General features: G+C 47.0%; 1 protein-coding gene across 1 annotated transcript in view; it reads left to right on the top strand.

Annotated features, from left to right (window-relative positions):
• Positions 1 to 9,165, top strand: part of ABCA4 (ATP binding cassette subfamily A member 4) — a 174,073-nt gene extending 164,908 nt beyond the window's left edge. The window contains exons 41-47 of the mRNA XM_023733347.1: positions 34 to 40; positions 247 to 381; positions 1,451 to 1,554; positions 1,637 to 1,729; positions 4,495 to 4,744; positions 5,765 to 5,851; positions 9,130 to 9,165. Coding sequence (XP_023589115.1) covers positions 34 to 40; positions 247 to 381; positions 1,451 to 1,554; positions 1,637 to 1,729; positions 4,495 to 4,744; positions 5,765 to 5,851; positions 9,130 to 9,165 — 712 coding nt within the window. The remainder of the gene's footprint in view (positions 1 to 33; positions 41 to 246; positions 382 to 1,450; positions 1,555 to 1,636; positions 1,730 to 4,494; positions 4,745 to 5,764; positions 5,852 to 9,129) is intronic.
• The last annotated feature ends 366 nt before the right edge of the window (positions 9,166 to 9,531 follow it).

Here is a 9,531-nt window from a genome sequence, read left to right as displayed (position 1 = left end):
CTGGGTGAAAAGAGCTGCCTTGCTCTTTGTAAGGCTGAAGGTCAGTTCCCAGGGGACTGCACCCAATGGTGCTGAGCTGACTGATCCACCTTGGGCTCTAAGGCAGAGTGGAAAGGAGCATGTGTAGAGGACGTGAGCCAGCAGGTGGCCCCATTTTAGCCTAGCTGGGTCTGTCATCCTAGTGGCTGAGGTTTAGGGTGTTTGCTTGCTTGTCTTCCCCCAACAGAATTTCTTCTCCTTCCCTAGGTTGCAAACTGGAGTATTCGGAGCCTAGGCCTCTCTCTCTACGCAGACTGCTTGGCTGGCACGTACAGTGGGGGCAGCAAGCGGAAACTCTCCACAGCCATGGCGCTGATTGGCTGCCCACAGCTGGTGTTACTGGTGAGGGGCACTGCAGCCCACAGGACGGGGTGGGAGGCCTGAGGAGCTGAAACCAAGTGTGGCATGTCTTTGGTTGGGGAGATATGTTCCGGTCAGCAAATTTAGAGAATGCAGCGATTGTTTCTCGTCTGGAATGCTCCCCGGCGCTCGTTTTGAGCAAATCAGCCCAGTTTTTAGTTCACAGATCTAGGGAGAAACTGGAGCCACAATACATTCTCACTAAGAGTTCCTTGGAAGTCCCCTGTGGTGCTGCGGGCTCACAGCAGGGAAGCTCAGCCCACGCTGTGGGATGTCAGTGTTTGGTCAGAAATGACTTCTGCCTGAGGAGCTCTGTTTGGAATCTGAAGTGGGCAGGAGCATTGGCCTGGATCAAAAGGCACCAATGTCATGGAGCAGCCCCTGGTCGTGTGGTGCTCACCTAAGCTATATCGGGCCTGAGGCCCCGTCCCCATGTGGTCTGATGTTCATGAGGGTCACAGGACTGGACCCAAAACCAAAAAAAAAAAAAAAACAGTTGCCATTGAGGCAACTCCGACTCAATGTGCGTGTCATAGTAGAACTGTGCTCCATAGGGTTTTCAGTGGCTGATTTTTCAGAAGTAGACTGCCAGGCCTTTCTTCCGAGGCACCTCTGGGTGGACTCAAACCTCCAACCTTCTGGTTAGTAGCTGAGTGCATTAACCATTTGCAGTACCCACGGTCTCTCAGGACTGAGAAGGGAACCTGAAAAGTCACTTGGGCCATCTCTCTGCCTCATTACAAACATATTTGTAGTTTTTCTTTTTTTTTTTAAGAAACATTCCATGTTGCCAATGTTAACGCATTCATGGGCTGAAATGGGTCTAGAGGTGTGCAAAATGTTTCTTTACTCTCCTGATTCAGCCTCATGCCTTCCCTACTCCACACCTGGGTACCCTGTGCCCCGCCCAGCTGGGGATGACTGTGTGTTGTCTGTTAGCTTTCTCCCCAGAAGCCAGAGCAGCTCAGAGGGAGTCGCCCAGGGGAGATGCAGTAACCAGGAGAAGCCAATTCCAACTCCGCTGCCCCCTTGCCCTCTGTCCCACCCACAGGATGAGCCCACCACAGGGATGGACCCCCAGGCTCGCCGAATGCTGTGGAACACCATCATGAGTATCATCAGGGAAGGGAGAGCTGTGGTCCTCACATCCCACAGGCAAGAAATGCCAGGGTCTCAGGGAAGGGTGGGCGAGAGTCCTCCCCACTTTCCCTCACCTCCTCACTCCCTCCCCCCACAGCATGGAAGAATGCGAGGCCCTGTGTACCCGGCTGGCCATCATGGTGAAGGGCACCTTCCAGTGCCTGGGTACCATTCAGCACCTCAAGTACAAGTAAGGAGATGGTGTGGGAGACGCCCTTTGTTACCCTCGGTGGGGTTCAGCCAGGCCCTGGGCTTTCTGCTGACACTTGGGAGGACCCTGTTGCCCCCTCACCCCACGGGCAGAGGCAGGCAGTAGCTAGGGCCTCCTTCTCCACCAGCAGTTGGAGAAAGCCATTCTACTGATGAGAAACTCCTCTTTGTTGTTGTTTGTGGTCCTCAAGTTGGTTGTGACTCGTGGCAACCCCATGTGTTACAGAGTAGAACTGCTCCATAGGGTCTTCTTGGCTGTAATCTTAACAGAAGCAGATCGCCAGCCTTTTCTTCTGTGGCACTTCTTGGTGGGTTTGAACCGCCAACCTTAGGTTAGCATTTGAGCACAAACTCTTTATGCCACCCAGGGAGCTTAGAAGCTCCTCTATATTGGGCTAATTGCTTGTGGTTGAAGGTACGGTGGAGTCTCTGGATAGGGGCTCTGATCAGGATGCAGAGCCTGGCAATCTGTGATGAGGGAGGGTCACTCTCACCGCCTCGTTATCCCTCCACTTACTCCGACAGATCCAGGGCCGAAGGACCTGTTTCGTAAGAGTTCACAAACAATGCAGGAATGATTAGGAAACCAAATGGCTTGAGAACCAGTTTTTCTTTGTAGCATGTTGTATGCTTTTGAATTTGAGATATGATCATATACTGACAAAAACCATCAATGCAGATAATCTTGAGCAGGATTATCCTGTACCCATAAATTATAAACTGTTACAGATAATTTAGTAATAATACTTCTTGAGCCAAAGTTTGGAGCCCTGGTGGCCCAGGTAAGAGCCCAGGCTACTAACCAAAAGGTCGTCAGTTGGAATCTGCCAGCTGCTCCTTGGAAACCCTATAGGACAGTTCTACTCTGTCTTTATAGGGTCACTATAAGCCGGAGTTGACTCAAAGTCAATGGGTAATGGGTGCCAAAGTCTGTTTTTTGGTTCCAAAGTTGACGATCAGTTAAAATAAGGTTATCATAATAACATCAAGCTTCTCTGCATTCTGAGATGCTTTATAAACTAGGAAAGGGAGGAAAATGTGGATTTATAATTATCACTCATTTATTTAACAAACACCTATTGAGATCCCAGAATATAAAAGTCACTGAAAGGAAGCGCACAAAACTCACCTTATGTATGTGAGGCTCTTAGTCTCGATGTACCTATGGGAGTGTTTTGCACAGTAAATATCATCCTTCATGTGCATCAGGGCAGATAAATGATTGAGGGAAAATTCTAGTAGACAAGCTGCATTTGGCAAATGGGTATCTGGCCCTTGATTTCTTGAGCAACTATGGCTTGGACACTGCATAGACACTTATGGGCTCATCAGCCTGTGAGGTCAGCAGTCCTGTGTCAGCAGCACTTCCTGTGCCCGACTGCTGGGGAAGTAGATGTCTCTCACTGCCTTCCCTGTGGAGCCCTCTGGCGCCGTGGTTAAGTGCTCGCTGGTAACCGAAAGGTCAGCGATTCAAACCCACCAGCCGCTCCGTGGGAGAAAGACATGGCAGTCTGCTTCCATAAAGATTACAGCCTTGAAACCCTATGGGGAAGTTCTGCTCCATCCTACAAGTTGCTATGAATGGAAATTGATTCGACGGCAATGAGTGGGTTTTCCCTGTAACCCCTCAATATCTCTGTGGTGGAGCGGGTAGGGATGAGAGTTCCCCACATGAAGGGACATCCGTTTTTTGGAGCTGAACAATGAAACGCATCTTGCTGTAGAGAGGAGCAACCCTAGATCATGGAAGGGCACTGAAATAAAGTATAACTGACACAGTATGCCCTGGCCATTCTTCATCCACATGAGGGTGACCAGCTCACGAAGGGAGGAGGGAAACACTGGTGGCCTTGGCCCTACAGCTCCATGTGCTTCTAAAAGCTTCCTCGGGGATGTGCTGCCAAACCCTCACTCCCACCTGGGATCATCTTCTGAAGGCCCAGCCAGCCTTTGCCACCACTGATTTTGCAATGGCTCCACATGTCTTTATGGATGGGCCTATGATCTCCCCATGGGGCTGGGGCTAAAACCACCTTTGACTTCAGCAAGGCTGTCTGTCTCACTTCACTACACAGACATGTTGTTGTTATCAGCTGCCATCAAGTCATCCCCCAACTCATGGTGACCCTATGTACAACAGAATTTAACACTGCCAGGTCCTGCACCATCCCCATAATCAGCTGTGACTGTTGTGATCCGTAGGTTTCAGAAGTAGATCACACAGTAGATCTTCCTAGTCCATGTTAGTCTGGAAGCTCCGCTAAAACATGTCTGGCATCATAGAGATACTCAAGCCTCCACTGACAGATGGGTGGTGGCGGCACATGAGGTGTTTTGGCCGGGAATCAAACCTGGGTCTCCCACATGAAAGGCGAGAATCATACCACTGAACCACCAGTGCCCCATCACTGACATTTAAAACCAGAAAACCAAACCCGTTTCCATTGAGTCAATTCCAACTCACAGTGACCCTATAGGACAGAGCAGAACTGCCCCATAGGGTTTCCAAGAAGTGGCTGTGTGGATTCAAACTGCCGACCTTTTGGTACCCTCCAAAACTGATATCAAACTATTTCTCGTATTGGTGGAGTTTTTTCTCCTAGTTTTAAACATACACACAAGATCTATGATACGGGCCTTCAACCCCCAGTATTTCTTACTCAGAATAAGTCTATTCCTTATTTTGGGATTGCCTTAGACCCAATCACTAACAGAGGCCTGTCCCTCACCATGTGCGTCCCCTAGGTTTGGAGATGGCTACATTGTCACAATGAAAATCAAATCCCCGAAGGACAACTTGCTTCCCGACCTGAACCCCGTGGAGCAGTTCTTCCAGGGGAACTTCCCAGGCAGTGTGCAGAGGGAGAGGCACTACAACATGCTCCAGTTCCAGGTCTGCTCCTCCTCTCTGGCCAGGATCTTCCAGCTGCTTATCTCCCACAAGGACAGCTTGCTCATCGAGGAGTACTCGGTCACGCAGACCACGCTGGACCAGGCAAGTCTGGCCCAGGCACCCCAAGTGCAGAGCGGGGCAGGGACAGAGACTGGGTCAGAACCCTCAACGAGGGCTGGAATTGACACCAGAGGGGGCACGACTCTCCCAGGTTTTAACACACGGTCTCTCTGTCCATTAGGGGAAAACTTGATATATCAGAAATTGTTTTCTAACTACATTTTAGTCATCAGCAAACTTCACCGGCTCTTTTACATCATTGTTCCCCACTACACTACGGCCTGTTATTTCATGCATACTGGTTTGTGGTGGTGGCTTTTTTTTTTTTCTTTTCAGATCCACTGTATTGATGTGTAATTTACATACAATAAAATGTACGCATTTTAAGTGTATAGTTTGGTGAGTTTTGATACATATGTATGCCCATGTTTGGTTTTTTTGTTTTGTTTTGTTTTAATAAACATCATTAAAGACAGTCAGGATCCCTGGGTTTGTGCAAATGGTTAACCCTCTCAGCTGCTAACCGGAAGGTTGAAGGTTCAAGCTCCACTCTGACACACATGGGGTTAGGACTGACTTGACGGCAACCGGGTCTGGGTTAAAGACAGTCAGATAAAGTAGGTGGAAGCAGGCAAGTGTCCTCGAGGAGCTTACTCACCAGCGCCTCTTGTCAGCCTTGAGCAGGTGAAGTCATAAGCAGGAGTCGTGGCCACACTGTACACTCTAAATGAACAACAGGAAAGAGAAGAGATCAGCTACCTTTTTTAAAAAAAAATTATTTTCTCTAAAAGGAGTAGAAGGACCTGTTAGCTAAGACCCTGCCTTGCCTTAGTTATCCCAAGTTCTTTGAATCCTTTGGTGGGAACTCCCCAGAAACAAGCCCTATTCAGGTCCCTGCAGGCTGGGGTTCCACGTGGTAGAACAGCGTCTCCTGGGCAGGCCACAGCCACTCCAGCGGGGTTGTACGTTAACCGCAGAAAAAGAAAGCAAAGGGGGTGGGTAGGTAGAGGGTGCTGTTTTTCAGGAAATCTCTACCCACTCTTGCTGTTCTCTTGTCTCTAGGTATTTGTGAACTTTGCTAAGCAGCAGATGGAAACTCACGACATTCCTCTGCACCCTCGAGCTGCAGGAGCCACTTTGCAAGCCAAGGTACCCCTGCTCCTTTTTCACAGTCTCTTGCTTGGGGCAGATCCTTGGAGACCCACCTGGTCCACTGGGTATGAGGGCTCCAAGACCCAGATACTTCTCCTGCAGAGAGCCCCGCACAAGCCACGTCCCTGCCACATCCTTTCCACATCCCCATCATGTTCTTACCACATCCCTGCCACTCTGTGCTGAAGTACTTTCCAACTGGTAGCTACGTAGGTTCCTTTTGTAACCAGGAAACCATTCAGATGGTATGAAAGAGTGTATTTTAAATGAACTTCCCTACATGTTTTTGCTGACAGCAAAAATGAATAAATAAAATAAACTTGGATTTTAGAAATAAGAAGTCAGGAAGGTAGGAGAAAATATGAAAACATTTTGGTTGTTGGGATACTTGAAATCTATGTCTGGTCAGATGTCTGTGTTTTAAGGGAAGGAAATTAGCTAGTCCCTGGGCACTCAGTTTCGATGGAGGACACAGTTGGTCAGATCAAAGATTATCACCTGTTGTAGGAAGGGGGCACTTTGGTCTTTATAAAAATATCAAGATGATGGAGAAGGAAGTAATAGAGAGCTATGTCTCCTGACCTGAGATAACTCTTGGATGGGTGCTTCCGGCTTCCTGCCCAGGCAGCATGCTTCACATAAGGAGCATGCACTACCCATCCCAGTTTCCCAGAAAGATAGAAAAAGCTAGAGAAGGTCCTGGATGAGGTGCCAGGGTCCAAGTGCCTGTTGCCAAGCATGGAATTTTAAGAGACAAATTAACTCAGCCAATCTCTCCTAACTTCCCTATCTTCCATTTTTCAAATCAGAGCATTTTTCCAATAAGCAAAGATGTTATCTCATTCCTCCCACCTGTTTCTTGATTGCAAGAAAAACCAAATACAGCTAATGACTGAAACACTCCCTTCCAAGGCAGTCCTTGTGATGAATATTTCCCCTGCCTCTTAACCAGTGGAGACATAATGGTTACTTGTTAAGATTGAAGGAGCCCTGGTGGTGCAGTAGTTGAGTGCTTGGCTGCTAACTGAAAGGTCAGCGATTGGAACTCACCAGCACTCCATGGGAGAAAGATGTGGCAGTCTGTTTCCATACAGATTTACAGCCTTGGAAACCTTACAGGGCAGTTCTACTCCATCCTAAAGGGTCGCTATGAGTCAGCATTGACTCCACGGCAACAGGTTTTGGTAAGATTGACTTTGCTGCCCGAGGGCCCAGAAGTGCCTAAGTGAAGACGAGATTCCTGTCCTGGGAAGGTTAGCTTTGCTGAGATTTTCCATCCACTGTTCCTCACTTAGGAGCCCCTGGGTAGTGAAAATGGTTAAATGCTCAACTATTAACCAAAAGGTTGGCAGTTCAAATCCACCCAGAAATGCCTTGGAAGAAAGGCCTGGAAATCTACTTCTGAAAGGTCATAGCCATTGAAAAAAGCCCTATTCACGGTTCTACTCTGAAACACATGGGTTTGCCGTGATTTGGAATCAACTCGATGGCAACTGGTTTGTTTTTTTGGTTTCTCATTTATGCATCTTATAGTTCCTATTGACAATGGTAGAAAATTATTATTGGAAAGCCATTTGCAATTAAATATCCCTTTTATAGGAGCCCTGGTGGCGCAGTGGTTAAGAGCTTGGCTGCTAACCAAAAGATCGGCAGTTCAAATCCACCAGCCACTCCTTGGAAAACCTATGGGGCAGTTCTACTCTGTCCTATAGGGTCGCTATGAGTCAGAATCGACTCGACGGCAACCAGTATCCCTTTTATAGCTCAGGATACAATAATGCAGAACTACAATGGTTTTCCCACCTCATGTTCTCCGGCATATTCCCTCTTAAAGCATTAATACCAAATCCACTCTGGGCCAGGCCAGGGATGCTGACGGCCTATGATATGCAGCAGTTCATTCCAAACTTACCCCCTTATTGGATGTGACCATTTTTCAATTTTGTTTTTGGCTTTTCAGCAGACAGATATTAGAAAACCTGCTACAAAAAATAACTGCGAAGTTATTAAATTGGTATATTTTTATAATAAATTGGTGACTCAAAACCTAACTCTGACTTTATTACATAATATCTTTACAAAGGTTTGCAAAAATCCTTCTGTATAGCATTGTACTTAAGTAAGTCAGTCACAAAACAGTAATTATGTTCTTGTTTCCATTAAGCTACTTTAAAACAAGTTTCCTTAAAATAGCCTACACCCAAGAAAATGATAATTTTTCTCAAGGAGTTCTAGGAAACATTTCTAACTTGCCCCTGAACAAATGTGAGAAGGTTCAGGAAGTTCAACAGGCTGGTGGTTTCATAGCCCCAGATCGTGAGCAAAAACCACACTGCCATTTCATTATCAAGAGATCAGTATATCTGCTTATCAAGAACATCTTAAAATTCTTCAAAGAACGCAGTCCTGGAAAACAACTTTGGGGAGGAGGGCTTGCAGAATCTCACAATCTGTCTTGTGAATACAGGTGAGGGTCAAGGTTTTGATAGGTGACTAGGCATCTGATGGGTCAACGTAGAAACATCCTAAATGGAGTCTCTGGGTGGTGCAAATGGTCAACATGCTCAGCTGCTAACCGAGAGGTTGGAGGTTCAAGCGCACCCAGACGCACCTCAGAACAAAAGCCTGGAGAGCTACTTCTGAAAAAGCAGCTACTGAAAATCCCATGGAGCACAGTTCTAGGCTGACACACAGGGGGTCGCCACGAGTCATAATCGCCTCTATGGCAAGTGGTTAAATGGGTTAATAATTGATTTCCCACCATATGTGCTTTCCAAAATCATACAACTCAGAGCAATTTCTGATCCTGATTCTTGCACATTGTTAGAAAGTTTTCACATGTAACACCTGTCCTATCAATTAGTTTCAGAGCTACCTGAAGCCTTTGTAGGTTCCTTGCCACACCTCAAAGCCCTAAACATTATATTAGTCATCTTCTTAAGAGGATATGTGATTTTAAACCAGATAACAGGATAAACCACATTTTGTCTAGGCAGGGTAGGCCTGCTTCTACCCCGCTTCTTGCCCACATCCCCTACCCCCACAGCTGAGTACTAGTTCAGGAATTCAACCTGTATCTTCTAACTGGAGACTGTATTTCTCCTATTAAAAAAGTCAGCTTGATGTCCACTTCTCATGGAGATTGGACTGAGTCCCTGAGCTTTGATCTGAAGCCTTCTATCCTGAACTTCAGCTCAAATCTCTTTCCACCGTCCTACCCTCACTCCCTCTACCTACCATCAAGTTTACATGCTTCCCAGGAACCACTTCGATAGGAAGTGGTTGAAGGGAATTCTGCACTTCAAGGGTAACAAATTATGACACCTCCATGGCTTTTAAGACAGTAAGGCCATGGCAACTTTCTCGGGCTAAAAATTAACCCAAAACAGCCTTTGGAAACAGCACAGAGGGTGTAGCTTCTCTCTAAGATGTATGCATGTATGTACGTAAAAAGGGGTGTGCATCTTTATACGTGTATGTGCAGAGAACGTCTGGATCTTGGAGCCAGAAGGACCTGAGCGATCATCTGCTCTGGCCCCTTCACAGATAAGGAAACAAACATAGCTGGTAACCTTGTTGATCTGGCGGAATCACAGTGCCTCAGCTGAGTTTCCTTCAGGGACTGATTGCCGACTATTTAACTTTTAAAATCTAAAAGCAGTTGCACGATCTCTTCA

This window comes from Trichechus manatus, unplaced genomic scaffold (assembly GCF_000243295.1).
Source record: "Trichechus manatus latirostris isolate Lorelei unplaced genomic scaffold, TriManLat1.0 scaffold00058, whole genome shotgun sequence".
In the NCBI taxonomy this organism is placed as follows: domain Eukaryota; kingdom Metazoa; phylum Chordata; class Mammalia; order Sirenia; family Trichechidae; genus Trichechus; species Trichechus manatus.
The sequence above is the reverse complement of the archived record's forward strand: the minus strand, read 5'-3'. Positions and strand labels throughout refer to the sequence as shown.